At 38.1% G+C, this 18,514-nt stretch overlaps 1 protein-coding gene across 2 annotated transcripts in view; it reads left to right on the top strand.

The window, feature by feature from the left end:
- Positions 1 to 18,514, top strand: part of LOC127638843 (regulator of G-protein signaling 12-like) — a 51,220-nt gene that overhangs the window by 8,878 nt on the left and 23,828 nt on the right. For both annotated transcript variants that reach the window (XM_052120682.1, XM_052120600.1), the window contains exon 4: positions 16,875 to 16,893. In XM_052120682.1, the coding sequence (XP_051976642.1) occupies positions 16,875 to 16,893 (19 nt within the window). The remainder of the gene's footprint in view (positions 1 to 16,874; positions 16,894 to 18,514) is intronic.

Below are 18,514 nucleotides of genomic sequence, written 5' to 3'. Positions count from 1 at the left end.
TCACAGCATTTAGTTTGAAGTGGTTAAATTGACACCATTCAACAAAGTTACTGAGCATGTCCCAGTCATCCTTATTGTTCCATTTATCAATTTTCACAATGATTAAAGAGTCATTCAAGAACTTCTGCGCATTGTCAAATGTGTAGAAGGTGGAATTGAATAATGACTGTCACATCTAACACTGTTCTGCATTGAGATATGGGCTGCTGGTAAGGTAGTCAGTAATCCAGGACAAGAAATAACTGCCCACCTGTGCTGACCCAAGGTTATTCAGCAGCAGCAGCAGTAGCATATGTGCAGTTGAACAGGGTGTAAAATTAACACCCAAGCCAAATGTGGCTATTTTTCAGAGGTGGCAGGAGTATAGTTTATAATACGTTGTAGATTTATTGTTCAAAGATTCACCTGTTGTGCACTAAATAGTTACAACTGATGCTATTTCTAGCATCCTCCATCCATTTGTGTGACTGCAGTGGGTTCGATGTTGAAATAAACAGTTTTTTAAAGTGGAAAGTGATCATCTTGTCCAGGGACTAGGTCTACAGCATGTGAGGTGCTGGTGTTCTGTCGACCAAGACCAGAGGTACACAATCCTTCTTATGGAAATTTATTTTCCTGCAGCGTTTAGCTCCAATCCTGGCCTATCACACTCTAGCGGGGCGTGGTCGAGCATTTGTCCGAAACACCTGTTTTACTGTTTTGCTCTCCCCAATGCTTACTGCAATCAGAAACAGGTGTTGCACATTATAGCGCTCAGGCATGTGCACCCTTACCGCTTTCTATCTCTCTGTACGAATGCTCGACCACGCCCCCACCACAACAAACACCTTCCTGTAGTTTTCAAGTAAACCTGAACACCTTGATGAGCTGGTTCAGGTGTGGTCGTTTAGAGCTGGAACTAAACTTTGCGGGATAGTACATCCCTTGGATAAGGATTGAACACCTTTTTTCAAGAAATCGCATAGGTGTGCATAGTGTTGGTTTTTCAATTACTTTAACTTTGTTGTTGGACTCTAGACAAAGTTTAACAAATTCAGGATTCCAGGATTGGTTTTAGTTTGACAAAACCCACCAAATCCAATCAGGCTTCATTAGAGCTAAGATGCTGCTTATTAACTTTCTCTATCAACTCAAAGTTTGATCCTGAATTTATGATTAGTTCAGGAGTGCATTTACATGTATGAAGTGAACAGCCAATCACTTGTAACATGGAGAGAGACAGTGCAATTTACTTTTCATAAGAGAGACAGCGTACTTTACTTCTTCACTGAAGATCCTTTTGAAAATGATGAAGAACTTTAAGACTTACACAGCACAAGAAGATGTTACAAAAATATGATCAATGAAAACAAATTTGCACAATAGAACGATCACTATGAAATCATGAATAATTAGAACATTTACAGCACAGAGGATCACTATTAAATAATACATTTAAAGACATTTATTCAACAAGAAGAAACTTTGCTGCTGCTAGAGCTCGAAAGGACTGCTGAAAAAATATCTGAATGTGATCAAAATAATTTAATTATCACATACAGGCTGATACTGTATAAATATGTGTAAAAAATATGATGCACTAAAAGATGTATTTGGTGTGCCAGTGTGCTTTTATTGAACATCATGTGAAATACAGTATGTTCATGGCAACTCTATGAAATACGGGGTTTTGGTGGCATTCACAAAGGGATAATAATAATAATTATATATATGTATATGTATTATATATATATGAGCTGATTTTGCGGATTTCTTTAATCGGATTGAGAGATACAGAGGGAGTAACTTTCACTTTGTTCACAGCTGATTGATCAGGTATCTGTATGAGATCTCTGATCGGGAAAATAACGTGCCCTAGTGCAGGTTAGCCATGTAGCAAGAACCCAGATTAAAACATCATTTTTATGTGATTAAATCTAAACTTTTTTATGCATAACATTATAGCCAATTTTAACTTTGGTGCCATGACGATGTAATGAGTAAATGTTGCAATGACTGGTTGGTAAGAATGCTAAAAAAAAAAAACAGACCAATTTTTGATAGTGCCACAGTTCTTTTCAGGGTTATCAACCAACATGATGTTTTTGTTACATGGTTCGGGAAAGGAGGAAGCGGGAACCGGATTACAATTAACAAGACTTTAATCAACACAAATGCTGAACTGAAACAAACAACAGACGTCAACGCACACACACACACACACACACACACAGTGCCACGTGCGTCTGTCTCTCTCTCTCTCTCTCTCTCTCTCTCTCTCTCTCTCTCTCTCTCTCTCTCTCTCGTTCTCTCTGGCTTCCCCGGCTCCTCTTTTCTCTCTCTTCCTCTGATTGGGTAACTCAGCACCGAGTGTGCATCCTCTCGGCCCGGCCACATCCTCCTCCTCGTCACAGTTTTACTAATAGTTGTCTCTACATATTAAGTTGGGATAGGAGAAAGTAGGATGACACACATTGTTTTCTTTAAAGTCAGCAAGTTTTCCAAAGGATATGTATTATACATTGATGTGCATTTTTTAGATTTTCAATCTTGAAGAAATTTAACTTTAAAAAGTGAACATACCTCAATTCGTAAATTTGCACAGTGTGGAGTTGCCTTCCAAATCAACATGACGTGATAGATTTGTTGGGGTTTGTCTGAGAGAGTGAAGGTTTATTGCTAGAGGATTTAGTGGGAGGAGAAATGTGTCTGTAACAGAGAGTGAAAGGAGACAGGGAAAGGAGGAGGGAAAAGGGAGGGAAAGACAGACAGAGACCGTAGACAGGGACAGTGCTGGAACTCTTGTGCAAAGACAGACACACTCACTTCAGCTTCTCCCTGTGAACTCAGACCGTGCAGCTGAATGGACATGTTTATTTATGCTGGGTGTTTAAAGGAGCGCTGAGGACTAATAATTCTAACACAAATGGAGCCAACTTTAACCTTTCAATCTACTAAAGTAAGTTTCCTCCCGAAGTCGTTACATCTGTTTTGGTTTAAACTATGTGCATGTGGATACTTATGTAGGTGTAGATATAATTGATCAACCTTCGAGGTGTTAGAAATTGATTCTACAGAATGTTTTAATTGTGCATTGTATAGAACATGTGTGGTCTCGCATTGGAATGTTTTGGTCAGTGTGGAACGACTCCCTGAAATGTTTAGGTGAAACTAACTAAAATGCAAGAACTGTAACTGAAGCAAATGACAACAGTGAGGAAATCTCAGATCCACCCAAGGTTTCCTACTTAAACTACTTTGTTAAATTTAGACACTTTCACACATCTTGCTGTCAGTTGTCATATAGCATAATGCCCATTTACAGATAACTTTGCCTGATTTGTTCTTCTTTCTTTGGTTTTTATTTAATTGCATACCTGTGTTTAGACTGACAATTAACAGTGAGGTCACCATTATGTCTCAGATGTCTACAAATGTTCTTAGATGAAAAATAAAAAATGTATCCTGTCTTCAGATATAAACATGTACTTGGTCTTCTCCGACAGTTTTCCTTGCAAATATTTGCCCATATTCCATGTTTGTTTGACAGTTGCATTTCCAATACATTGAGCAGAGGCCACATGTTCTGCTAAAGGGCAATGTTTTTTTTCCTCGAGATGCATGGCCTGTCCATCCCAGATCTGGAATCCCAAAACAAGCTTTGTTACTATCCCCCTGTCCAACATTAGAGAAAATGCTCCCAGTGACCTGAATTTGCTGAGGATTAGTAATGATTTTGATGGTCATTTAAACCAATATGCCTCTCTGAATACTAAAGCTAGAGGAATTATCAATGCTATTGCTTAAGCATTAGATAGCCTTTTAGATAGCTATATGAGTGAGTGAATGAATGTGTGTCTCTCTGCGTGCATGGAAACAGTTAGTCTTGTCCCTCATCAGAGCTGCCAACTCCCAACCATGGCCTCACTTCAATATACATTCACCATTTCCACCTGCCATGCCACACCCATGTCCCTCACCTAAGAGCTGGGGCATCTCACAATAACACAATCAATAGTCCTGAATGCTTTTGAGTAGCGTCTGACCATTGTGGCTCAGCACTGAAAGATGAAGCTAATTGCTTCCAGACTCTTTCAGATAAAAGAACCCAGCTAATGTAAATTCAAGAAGTCTGGTTTTGTTTTATGTGGGCTGCATGCAGATTTATTTGTGTTTTGTTGGTTTTTTTGTGAGAATAGTTTTGGATGCAGTCAGGGAGCTAATTTTCTCTCTTTAGTTTTCGCCTGTTTGAGCTAACCTACCTCAAGACAAATGGGAAGTCATTAGTAGTTATTTATGGCATCTTATTATCTCTCATTATAAATCTATTAAATTATCAAATTGACACTTTGTGTATCAGCAATTTTAGAGCTGCCACTTCTGGCATGGAGCATAGCTTATTTACAATGATGTGCTGGCAGATGCTTTCTTGCTAAATAAAGTGCATGTATTATGTTTGGGATAGTTGCTTCAGCAGGTAACTGAGAAAACTAGTTAAAAGTTAACGAATCCAAAATCCAGAACAATCTTACAAATAGTTAGAGAAGTTAACCTGGAACATTCATTTGAAGTTCCAAAAGAGCTTAGTTATGCTCTAGTACTTTACTTCATAGATACAGGTGCTTTAAATAACCCAGAAACCAATAAGATAATCTGAAGAACCTATAGAATAGCATATTATAGCACCAAAAATAACCAAAGAATCATAGCAATATACTGTAAAGTTTGTTTGCTGCAAAGAATCATTGAAAAAAATCTTGTAAAAGTGAAGATGCTACTTCTTTTCCATGGTGAGCTCTTTGCTCCGTCCCTGATCTTTCCTCAGACATTTAACAGGTTGTCTTTTACACACATTCCACCATGGCTTTGAATCTAGTTGGTTGGCACTTGGTCACATGGAACTTTTTTTTGTCAGTATAAAGAGATCTGCTAACATGTAATTATGAGTCTAAGGTTTCAGTTTGAAAGCCCACTGGTTCGGCACAAAAAGAGGGAGGAAAGGGAGAAGGTTTGAAAGCGTATTTGGGTGGGGTCATGGGTTAAGCTTAGATGATGATGGATGCTTTTCCACCAGGACAAATGGGTGCTGCTCTCCTCCCTTACCCTCACACAAAGGAGTGGGAAAATGTTTATGCTGTGCTGCAAATGCTAATGTGGCACTGTTTAAATGCTTGCAGATATGTTCCTGGTGGGCATTTGTGCTTGAACATTCTTTACATTACAAATTTGCTCATGCTTAGTAGTTTGAAATGTCTGCCCCTGTTAAACTTTGATTTACATTGCTTTAAAATCTAAAATAATAAGTAGTCCGAGGGGCTATTCAGACTGAACGTGTTCTTGCGCTGATAAAGGCTAGATGCATCGCAACAAATAGAATAGAATGCAGATGTCTCAAGGCATGTTTTTAAAAGTGTATTTTTTATTTTTTTACTTGACACTGCATCTAAAAAATGTGGCTGAAAAAAAAACACAGCACAATGGTCAAACATGTCCGTCTTCCACAAAAACAAATACATTTTTAAGTATTTTCAGATGTTGCAACTATTAGTGGTGCTTGCTTGAATAACTTCATAACTCAAATTTCTTACTAACTTCAGTGTGTAAATTGCCCTGCGCCATTTATGAATGATACCTCAAATTGTGTAGCTTGAATAATGTGCTATTACTATTTTTTAACAATTTGACTTTTGGTTTTTAACTGGCAACAATTAAATGGCTTTAAAAAAATCTGATAGGCCCATATTGAAGGAAGTACCAGAGTCTTATCTAGGGACAAGAATATTTTTTAGACTTAGGAGTGGTTTGAATTGTACCACCCAGAACACCCTAGCAACTGCCCAGCAATGCATAGACACAAACTCTTCCAGCACCTTAGTAACTGCATAGCAATGCCCTGGCAACCACCCGCAACACCCTAGCATCATGGATGGTGGCTTCAGAAAATTTAAAAATATTTTATTGTTAAATTGCATTGGCAAATGCAGAAAACAACAAAAAACATTAACAGTTTCAATAGCATTTTAACACCATTAACATTAAATGGCTCTGCCCTGAGCCCACTCTTGTATGCACGGTGACATGATAACATCCATGGTTAATAGAAGCATGACCATATTGTAACTATAGATCTTAGATTAGATACTACACAGTATTATTGTGTATTGTATTGTATTGTAGGATGTTCTGGCCAGAGGCTTAACATCCTGACACCATTCTCTGGTTATGAATGTAGTGTCATCTTTTCACCTGGAAATGATCCAGTCATTGTTTAGCATAAGATTAAGGTCAGTGCAATTAGCTTTTTCTGCTGCTGTTTGTAAGGACAGTCCTCCACAGGTGATGTATCTTAAGGTTAATATATTGCTGTGGTTCATTTTATGGTTGGGAAGAGAATACACAGCCTTGGCGAATGTCATTTTGTGGTTGCAATTTTGCATCTGGTTTTGTTTTTGTCCCTGACTGTAATCATGTGGTTTCATTTAGAGGTTACCGTGTCTGATGAGGTGAATGGCAAACCATTTGGTGTTGCTTGTATTTCCATATTTCTGGGCTCAGAAATCAATTCATATTGGCAGCCTGCATCATGAACAGTACAGTACATACAGTTGATGTAGACATAATTGGTTGGAGTAAGCCCTCTGTTCTCTTTAATGTTGCTGGGGTGAATCTCGTCACCATATTTATATATATATATATATATATATATATATATATATATATATATATATATATATTAAGATTAAATAGCAATTATGGCAGTAAAACAAATTCTACTAATATGTATAAATAAATGTAATGAGATTTTTTCATATTATAGTAATGAGAATTTGGAGGGGAAATTTGTTCAAGTGTTATGAAAATGTCATAATACATAACATCTTAAAATAGGCTTAATTTTCTTTAAAGGGTTTTGACATTAGGCATAAAAGTTTCCTTGATCTTTTTAGTTTACTGTACTATAAAAACATACTGAAAGTTTCAGAACTCAAAACTTCCCCCTTACAGCAAAAAGAGCATTTGTTGAAACCAAGCTGCCAAAATGACTCGTTCTCTAATTCCTCCACATAGTGATGTCACACCGTGGTAGACATTTGCATCTGACCACCTCCACAACAACACATCAACGCCTACTTTATGTTATCACTTCCGTAGCCTCGCCCAGTAACGGTGAGCAGTGAGATGATAAGGAGAGGGCAGGTCAGTCAAGAGCAGAGAGCCAATCAGAACAGTGGGCATTTACTGTCAAGTCTTAAAGGAGAAGCAACACTAAAACTGTTTCTGGAAAGAAAGTGTTTCTAACAGAGGGTCAAAATGAGGGTGGAAAATGACCTTGTTTTACAAATGTATGAATTTACTAATATAATATGTAAACCTCAAGGAACATTTTTAAAAAAATAAAATAAAAAATAAATAAAAAAAAGACATACATGCCCCTTTAAGAAACATTATTATTATGAATTTATTTGTATTTATTTCCAGTAGTAAAATATAACTTTCTTCCATTAAATGCCAGATATTCTCTCTCTCTCTCTCTCTCTCTCTCTCTCTCTCTCTCTCTCTCTCTCTCTCTCTCCCTCTTTGTTTTACCTCTCTGTCTCTATTCCTCTTATCAGTCTTTGCCCTTCCTCCGTCAAGCTCAAAGGAAGTTTCCTCCGAGGTCTCTGATGTTATTTTCTGGCTGTTTGTTGTCTGCCAGAGATAAGAGGAAGAGATTTGTTTTGCCTACTTGAAAAATGTAATCATATTTGCTATACTTCAGCTCTGGGCTGCCACACAGACTTAAAAAGAAGCTTTATTTTATGTACCCAAGCACAGAACTTCCACCGTGTACTGTATTACATACTTTGCTTTGATCAGCTGATGTATGAGAGCATTCATCATTGTGTACAATAAATTAAGTCAATTCAAGCCTGTTCGCCCAACAGAGTGGACACTTCCTTAATCTGGAGCCATTGCCGGAGAATAAGCGGAAACTAATACTGTAAATCTACAGCACATTTTATCTCTCTCATACATACACACCCCACCAACATATGCCCATTCATGAGCTCACAATCTTGTTTGACTCAGAAACATACACACATCCTCAGCTTATGTAAGCCTGGTTTACTCTTATTTTTCCCCACCACAACATCCCCAAATACAGTCTAGAATTGGTTTGAAAACAAAACGAAGGAGAAAAACACTGTATAATATAATCATATTTCCCTTGTAACTGCAGTCTGGGAAAGGCCCACCCAGACTGCGCAGTGCTAAGACAAATAAAAATCTAAATTTGTCCATAGACACATTTCCAAATCAATCCCAAACAGAGTATGGGAGCGGGTTTTAAAAAAACCCGCTCCAAACAATGACCCGAGTGTCATTGTTTTCTCTCGCTCAAGAGAGCTCCACAAATGCTCTAACATGGGCAAAACACCTGTTAATGTACCTTAATGCAATAATTCACCATGTGTTAAGCAGTGTTAAACACTATTGGCATGAAGGAAAGATGGAATTTCTGATATAACCAGAAATAATGTGATAAAAATACTAATACAAATACTGTGGGGTACTATGTATCGCATTAAATAGAATTGAACTTTTAATGACGCAAAACAACAACTGAACTAATCCACGTGTTAATATTGCGTAGTTTGACTTTAAACGATTGCCATCTAAATTTATTTTAGTGCCGTATGATAATTTATGCATTGTACATTTGCAGATGAATAAGTTCAGCAAATGTGAATAGAGGAAAATAAGTGTAGAACATTCTGAGAATATAATCATCATTTTTTTTCTCAGAATTATAGGGCAAGGTTAATTAAAAGAAGTGCAATAATAGAAAATAATAGGCAATAATTAGGCAATAATACATTTTTTTTTTTTTTTTTTGGTAATTTATTAATTTTATTTAATTTAATGTTTTGTTTTTGTTCTGGTTATTTACAAAAAAAAATTGTTTAGTGATTTATATTTTTAATGTAATGTTTTTTGTTTTGTTTTTTATTTATGTATTTAATTGATCAAACCCAGAAAATGCTGGCGATATGTTTCAGAAGTAAGCTATAAAAATAATTAAATGTATCTAATCTACTGCGATGGACTGGCGACCTGTCCAGGGTGTCCCCCGCCTTTCGCCCAATGTTAGCTGGGATAGGCTCCAGCCCCCCGCGACCCTGTACACAGGATAAGCGGTTGACGATGGATGGATGGATGGATGGTATCTAATCTATCTAATGTTAGTTTTCTAATAAAGCACATTGTAGCTTTTCTTCTAGTATTGTGTATTTATTTTTCATTTAATAAACCTTCTGCATTGAAGGTTGTGATATTAAAAAGCATACTGAAGTAACTTTACAGTGGAGAGGTCGTTAGATGCAAATTTTGCCATGGAGCAAACACGGAACAGGGTTTCACTAATCCAGGAGCGCGGAGTGAGCGAGGAGCGGGAAATGGACAACCTGGAGTGGAGCTGGAGCGGAGTGATTAAAGAGGGGAAGTTGTTGCCACTCCACTCACATACTCTGATTCCAAACAGGGAGACTATATACTGTAGGACCATAGAGATCACGGGGTCAATGTTTGGCTGGTTTCATGGGCAGTTAGCTCCTTCTGGTAAATCTACAAGGTCACACTGGAAATCGTCATGCTGCTTCAGAATTTTCATGTACCCTAAAAAGTAAAGCCCTAAACTGCAGATTTTCTGACAATAGCCATTCTTCATTAAACATTTTTGCATCAGATAAACTGTTTTTAGCTTTCCTTATCTCACATCTAATAGCATGTTACATGAGCTATCTCTGAGACATGCATGGGATCTGGTCCCATGGAAAACAAGAAGTAACCGCGCTCACCCTGAGACATGGGTCCAGGCCCCATGGAAACCAGGAAGTAGTCAGGTTCATGTAAACACTGGTAAGTGGAATTTTGACTTTGCATTTTTACTCTAAAATTAAGTTTTTACTCTACTGATGGTTAGGGTAACAGTTGAGGTTTGGGTTAGGCGGTTTGGTTAATAAAATATGCATTGCTATTGACTCAGTTAGATTTACAACAAAAAATACAACTTGCTTTTGGTGCCACCTTGTGGACGTTGCACATGGATGCGGCCACAGGGGGCAGTGGTTTGAATCTCATTAAGCAGCAGAACTTTCGACCTTCTGCCGACGAATTTGCAAGCAACATATACATCACAAATATTACATTATATTATAGTAGATGTTTTATCAGTGACCTGATTTTTTTGTTGTTGAATGGCTCGTAAAATCATAAAATGTACTTAAATGTTTTCCTGTCTTCTGACATTCACATCACAACTTACTTGACGTCTTTGGTATTGTGCACATTCTTGTGGTGTCAACAGCCAATAATCATTGTCATTACAACATTTTCCTGGAGCTCTAGAATAAATTGTGATATGGCATTAAGGTGACTATGGCATTAAGGTGACTTTTTTTTTTAAGTCACCTTAATGCCATCTATCTTCTTGAAGAATATAGATGGCATTGAGGTGACTTAAAAAACTGCAACTGCAATAGAGACAAATGGAAATGTTGATAGTATACTAGACCTCCTTTATGGAAATTATACATTTGTTGTCACAGCTTAGCTATGACTACAGTACAATAGAGTCAGTTAGTGTTCATTGTCATATGTTGGGGGCTGAGTAAACATGTAGCGTCCAATAGTTTCTGTGTCACTATCTAATCCTGTATGGATAATCTTCAGGTATGCACACATTCACACGAAATCACGCACACATACAGTTGCAGTAATGAACCGAAATTCATCAAAGAAAATAATCTTTTTGACCATGAGTCTCATAAAGAGACTTTCCTTCAGGAAAAAGCATCCCCCAAGAATGGCGCGTTTGCACCACAATTGCAGCCTTTTTCTCGGGTTTCTGTTTTCTTTTCTCTGAAGCCAAATGATTGGGCATGGTTAGATCAGCTGCTTTACTCATTAGCTGTTTTATCTCATTCCTGTACTCCCACACCGAGCAGCTGCGGCAGGGAGTATCAGGCTCAGCTGGACTGAAGTCACAACCGTTTCATGCTCTGATATTTCCAGAGTTGTGTGTGTGGACGTCTGTCCTCACTTTGTGCTCGCCAGGGGTTGTAGCTCCTTGTGATTCATCTTTGTCAACTTGCAGTGCCATGACTTTAGTTTAAACATGCAATGACAAGCCAGGATATTTTGTTTAGTCCCAGTGCTTGTCTGTTGTAGCTGTGTTTTTAGCTGTAGCCAGGAGATAGTGTGCTCTGGCTATGGGTTTTGTCTTTCTTTTATCAACAAATGTCAAAAGAAGAGTGAACAATATGTTTGTTTAAATTTGCTGAACATCCTGAATGAAAAGGAAAAAAATGGGAAAGAGGTAATATGAATGGTATCACAAATAAATACATGTCAAAAGCTGAATGTGGCAGGGTGGAGGGCGGGGCCTGGTCGTGATCCTACACACCCGGTCCCGTATTAGGCTAATCAAGCCTCCCGAGAGGGATAAAGGTCGACTGCACAGGATCGTGCGGGAGAGAGAAATCGTTAACGGACATGTCCGTCATGTGTGTGTTTGTCTTTTGTTTTACGTTTATCATTGAAACTATTATTTATATTATCAAGCCGGTTCTCGCCTCCTTTCTATTGATCACTTTACACTGAGATAGTCAAGTTTAGTTCTTGTGTTTCCTTTGAGGTTAAAAAGACAAATTGTCAACTCACGTAAATCAAAAGGTGGAAATATAAACAATGCATGTCCCTGCACCTTCTGCCACACAGGTAGTTGTGGTGTAGCTTGCTTGCCTTAAGTCAGTGGAGGTGTGCAGACTCACAAGAAGAAAAGAGTGTGGCAGGTGTGCCTAGACATCAAAGAAAAGTGGTGATTGGAGGGACTTTTCATATTGCAACACTATCCACCTTTTTCACAGGCAGCGAAATTAGCCATTATGCTTAGCTTGTTCTTACAATGTAGATGCTACAGACTTCCACTTCGCAGCTTATTACAATTACCAAACACTATACTGTCACTAACAACCATCAAAAATGGAAGAACAGTCTGTGTTTACTTAACGTAAATCACTTTCTCACTCATTTCTGTGTATGGACATTAGGTTTTGATGTCAATCTCGAATGGATGAGAACACAATCATACACACATTTGCATGGTAATGTTACTGGACACTAGTGATCGCTGCACGATACATGCATGTGAAAGAGAGAGAGACAAAGACATACAGCACACCGAGAGGTAGAGAATCAACAAATATGATGCGCTAGATTTCATGGCATTTCTTGTTGTGCACTTCAAAATGAAAACAGCCAAATACCGGACATTTAGGGAATCTAGAAATTTGGTTTTATTAAGGTTCAAAAAAGAGGATATGTCCATGAAAAGAGGGTGTGTGATCATCATTGTTTCCATTTAAAAAATCTTCAGATTTATGGCATTATTTCTGTATTAAACAAGTGCTGCCTTCTCATGCACTCTGCCAACAACAACTCTGTCTCTACCTCATTCACATACACTCACAGCGCGACATGAGATATGAACATCGTAACGATGATTCATAATAAAAAAAACAACTAGGAGCTTGGTTTAAATGTTTTTCTTCTTTGTTATCTTCCAAAATAACATCATTTGTAATTATCTGTCAATGTTTTAAAAAATAGGTGAGTGACAGAGAATTTGTTTAATGCAACCTTTGCTTATTACATCTGGTTTGACTCAAAATGTTTCAGCACTGGCAGCTTTTGTGGGGGCTTATTGTTGTGACATTCATTTTACAGTAGTTTGTAAGCCACCTGTAGTTGTTATAACAACCTATAACAGAGCATATTCATCCAAAGCCTCCACTGGTCCCCATCACCAGTAACATTAGTCTAGCTGATAACAACAACAAAGCGGGTGTAACGTGGTTGTGATCTTTTAGAAAAGAGGCATAGGATCTAATCGCAGCTTTTAATGATAACAAGAAGAAGGTATGTGGCAACGGGGGCATGGTCGAGCATCCATTCGGAGAGAGAGAAAGTGGTTATAGCTCTTCTCACTTCTCTTTAAGAGACCCATCTCTGTCCCATGTCCCCGCTTGTACACAATGGAGAAGCAGTGAATCGCACTGCCACAGATATGCAAGCCATTGTACTCGCACCAAGGATTTGAAATCCGATGGCCCAAGATTTCAGACCATAATAGGCATAAATAAAATAATAAACGTCTCTCAGAAGGATGACACCACATTTACGGTTCGCTTACACAGTCATTAATGTTTAATTTTAAGTCAGTTTTTTTATTTAAACCACCTCAGCTGCAAGTTTAAATTAATGGAGCAACAGGATTAAAATAAATCTAGATTTACTGTGAAATATAAGTCATGATCAAAACGATGGTTATAATGTAACCCTGATTATTTTAAGTTTGATGCAACAGAATTATCAAATAAACCTTGATTTAATAAAAATTTTAGAATAATCCTTGTTGGTGCCACTCACCCTGATATGGTGTAATATGTCACATTATTTAGCAGTGTAAATCTAGCAAACGTTTTATATTTAATTTTTATTTTAAATACATTATTATTCGGGTCCATTATATATTGGTCATTGTGTATATGGGGTCGTGGCAAAGCAACGTCTGTGGAGAGCGAGGCTGAAATAGTGAGTACGGTAAGGATTAACACCTGTGGGAAATCACCTCTCACAGCTGTTTTGTGTTTGCAGTGAGAGCTCAGAGGGATTTAAAGGGAAATCCAGACCACCAGAGGGGAGAGAGAGAGACATACGAGCCTGAATGTGCGGGTGACCAGCAGTGCTGAAAAGAAATAAGTGTGTGTATGCTGAAAAGTATCAAAAATAAAGAATTTACAAGAGCTGTTCACCTGGCCCCCTCTTCCTCCTTGAGAGATTACAAGAACCTTGTCACACTCATACTAAAACAAACCCCTAACCCTAAAGACTTAGGTTTACTTTATTTTTCTCATGTGCATGAAGTGTATGTATGCACGTACTGTGTTGATGACACAATTTTCGCCACAGGCACTGTGCACAAGATGTCCTAGCTTGCATGCAGAAAGTATACTTTGGCCTTTATGCATACATGAATGATACCTCAAATCTTGTGACTTATTGAGAAGAGATGTGGTATTACTCTACCAAGTGATTGGACCCACCAGTTTTCGCCTGGCAAATGACAAAATGGCTGAAAAAACCCATAGACTGGACCAGAATTTCATAGAGACTTGCTAGGTGGATGCTTACTGGCCCAAGTCAAAAGAGCCCACCTATTTTGACTTGGGCCAGTTAACAACCTCAGAGCAACCACCCAAAACACCCTAGCATTGTGATGGTGAGTTTTAGAAGGGTGCATGACTCACATACTCTTCAGAAAGTATATAAATCGAGTTTTATAGTGCTACAATGGGAAAAATGGCTCTAAATAAAGAATATGGAGTCTACTGCTTTTTATTATAGTTTGATGGCAAGCTGAGAAATTTTCCTTGTACTTTTTAAGTAAATAGACTGAATCATGTTTTTTTTCCTAAACACAGAAATTACCTCATCAGTTCCTCTTTAAATCCATAAATACACTTATGGTTTTACTATATAAGTTACAATGCATCTGATTGGTTATGAGACATGTCATGCAGAGTGTCACAACAGCCAGATGTCTGTAAGCTGCACCATGAGGCCAGGCACCCACCCTCTGAACCCTGCCACGCTGTACACCTACCAGATCCTGCTGCTCTAAAACCCCTGTGTAATAATACGTTTGCTCATGGGACTGTGTGATATATTTAGAGCTCCCCCGTCTGAGACGCGTGTCATAGGTGGCCTCCATGTCTGTGGTCTGAATGAATAGTTGCCATAGTATTCTGACCAAATACAGTAGGGTGGTGGCACAAACCATTCAGTAATCAGGATTCACCATGTCATAGCTTCTCATTTTCTTCCCTTCTCTTTCTTTCTTCCCTCTGTTTCCCATTACTAACTTCATCCCTCACTGCAATTAGAACCATAGAAGGGTCCGGATCCTATTATAAGGACTGAGGTTTACACAAGTTATGGACTTGGTAGGACTTTGTGGGTTATGATAACTGAGAGAGAGAAAGAGAGAAGATCGGCTGTACCCTTACTCAAACTTCCATCCCTTTTATATCATGATACTGTTACCTAAATGGGTCTTGGTTGGAGATTGTTACAGTTATAGACTCATGAATCTAATTCTTTGTGTACGGCTTGATTTGAGTTTACCTCAAGTAAGTTGTGGTCAGTATTTAGTTTGCTATTGACAAGTTGAGAGTGGAAAATACTATAAGAAGTTCTGTGGAACTCTCCATTTTGAGGCACATAGCATTTAGAAGTGGCCTCATGGAGACTTGTGGTTATTGGAGGCCATATTGTACACTGTATGCTTTGCTAAGAGGTCAGAGGAAGCTTTAGCGATATTTATGTCAACAGAATGCAACTATATATATTATTTTTTTCTATTTGGAGTGCCCAATTCCCAATATGCTCTAAGTCCTTGTGGTAGCATAGTGACTCAATCTGGGTGGCGGAGGACAAATCTCAGTTGTCTCTACGTCTGAGACCTTCAATCCGCGCATTCTGTGTGTCTGCCTTTGGCAGTTCATGTTTCTCAGAATCCTTGTCTTTCATTAGCATATAAATAGTGCTCTGTTAGTTGTGTTAATAATGCTGGAACAGCTCTGATTTATAAAGGTGACGTGCTGGGATTGGAATGTGCCATTTCTGAACTCTGATGAGCTCGATTTCTGTGACTTCACACAACTAAAAGTTGACAAACTGTCAAAAGAATGAAAAGGACACAAATGTCTTACATGTATAGTTCACCCAAAAATTCTTTCATCACTTTCTCATCCTCATGTTATTTTAAACTTGTACAGGGTTTCCATAGTCATGGCAAACCTGGAAATATAAGGGAATTTTAAAATTGTGTTTTAAAAAAAATGTTAGAGGTCATCCTGGCAATCAAGTCATGGAAATATAATGTACTTGTGGAAGCCCAGATATCGTACTCCCATTGCGCACTTTTATTTTTTTTTTGGACTCGCCATGTAACCTCAAAGGGTCCGTGCCACTTGCAGAGTAATTTCGAGCTTGATGAGAGGAGTAATACAAGCACTTTGTCTCACGGTACAAATTCCCGTAGCTGGGCACCCCTATTATACAGCTGGCTTTGTGTCTCTTGAGCTTGGAGCAAATTCTGTTGTGACAACTGTCCCAGTGTGTGTGTAGCTTTATTCATTTTTAGAAACTTAAACTTGCCCACTATAAACGCTTTGATGAGCAACCATTAAAAGTTCAATATTATCTGTACGACAGGATCCCTGTAGGCTTAATTTACCAGCATCACATACTGAATTATTTTCTGCACTGATTTAAAAACAAGACACATGGTATTGTGTTGTGGGGGACAACTCAGTCTCTTCCCCTCTCCCCTCTTCCCCCCACCCACATCCTTGACTTAAATATTTATTTGCGTTCATTCTCTCATTCCCTGTTGTCCCTCAACACTCAGGGAAACTGTTGCAGGAGCAGTTTTATGGCCTGAAAAGCTTGTCTAAAGCTCTTTGTTGCAGTTATAGTCTAGCAAGTGTCTGAACAGGCCTGGGTAAGGTCAACAAGTATGTGTGTGGGCATTAACCTGGGCAGAGGTGTGAACAGCTGTGTTACTACACACAGCTACATCAACGATCATGCGTTAGGACCCTCCCCTCTCAACAAACTCATGTCTACCACATTCAGTTTAGATGAGACAGGCTGCTGAGATGTCTGCAAGCATTGATTCCAGCTCAGTAACTTTACCTCTGTACTCAGTTCCCCCTTTTCATGCATCTCTTCCCCAACAAAGTCAGGATGGAAATTGCTCATTCATGTCTTTCTTTCTTCTCTTTCAGTCGGCCACGTCAGATGGAGGTGAGTACGATTTCTAAACTATAACAAATTCAAAGCATTCAGTATGCTATTCGCTTAATGCTGACAATGGTCTATCTATATGGAGAGATTACTGTTCATTTAAAGGAAAGTCTTCACACTAAACCTATGTTGTGTTCTGTTGAATTTTAGCAGTGAAGGCTGTCTTTAAAGAGCTACATTTTACAGCACATTCTATAAGAAGAGATACTAGAAAATGGTTATTATTGAGGTAGAATATCATCATTTAAAGCATTGTATAGTTTCAGTTTTATATTGAGAATAAAGCAAGCCCCATACTCTCAATTAGGTATTTATGAACGAAATACAGATTGGAATCGAATTGAGTTACGCACTTGATCGTAGAATCAAGAAATCTGTAATAAAATCTTACAACATGTCTTGAGCTGACAGCTACATTAGCCTTGTGCGACCATCTGATCTCAGTTCAGGACACTCTGGGCCGTCATTAAAGGTTTAAACATTTGACGCACAGTGTCATGTGACAAAACAACATGGTGCAGATCTTAGAAGAGTTTGTTTTGGGGAAAACAGCAACAAAACTACATTTTGTATGAAACCACATGACATTTTTTACAATGAACCTATTTGTATCAAAAGAGTTCAATCTCTAGTTTCATCTGATATGCCAGTTAAAAAATGTCAGTGATATATTACAAAACAGCACACGGTTTAACACGATGACCTCGGACGAGGACAATGAGAATTTAATTTTTTTTAAATGGTTGGCAGTGATGATTGATGATTTTGGCCATTACTTTGAATCAGAAATATTTATGCTTATTTCTGATTGGTAAAATGCTTCAGCACTGGCTATCACTTGTTTGGATGACAGTGCAAAGAGAGAACATTGAGATTTTGATGCCAAAGAAATCTCTTTTGTGGGTTTATTAGGTGCTACTAGTTACAAATCTAAAAGAGAAATTAAAAATGCTCACAGTAGTTACGATCAGCTCTCAGGGCGTTAGGTTAGACCCTTTTGGGCATCTCAGAACCATAAAACAAACTTTCAACAGCTCAATGAGAAAGTTCCATTTGATTTGTCAGAAGGGGGTTGTGACAGCGGTATTCAGAGAGAGTTTTGAGGTTTGTCTGGACTTGCCAACTGAAAAGCAAGGAAAACAAATAGTATGTATAATAAAATGCAAAACATGTTTTTATCGTATCTGTGGCATTGTCAATAGAAACATCTCATCCAATGTATAGACCTAGTATACAGTAAACAAAAGACACTCTCATTAAAACACCATTCTCAATTTGGGAAAATGTTACAGAACATACACAACAATCATCTGTTATACATATAACAGTTTTTATGACATTGTGAATTAATGCATTGTCAGTCCCTTTCATTTGACAAAATCAATGGCATGTGGTGGACTGAAATGAGGAGGCAAAGTGCCATTTCAGCATTATTATTTTTTTCCAAGGCCAGTGTAAATTCCTATTTCAATTCCTTTTGAAGTTTATGTATGCAGGCATGTTAAAAGAGGAGAATGTTGGAAATGTTTTTAAACTTTAAGATCAAATAGAGACTCAAACAACATCAAAATGGCGTTTGACATCATGATGGCATTATTCAGCAAAATGTCTCTTTCTTTGT

This window comes from Xyrauchen texanus, chromosome 1, assembly GCF_025860055.1.
Source record: "Xyrauchen texanus isolate HMW12.3.18 chromosome 1, RBS_HiC_50CHRs, whole genome shotgun sequence".
In the NCBI taxonomy this organism is placed as follows: Eukaryota; Metazoa; Chordata; class Actinopteri; order Cypriniformes; family Catostomidae; genus Xyrauchen; species Xyrauchen texanus.
Note: the sequence above shows the minus strand (reverse complement) of the source record. Positions and strands in the feature narration are given on the sequence as shown.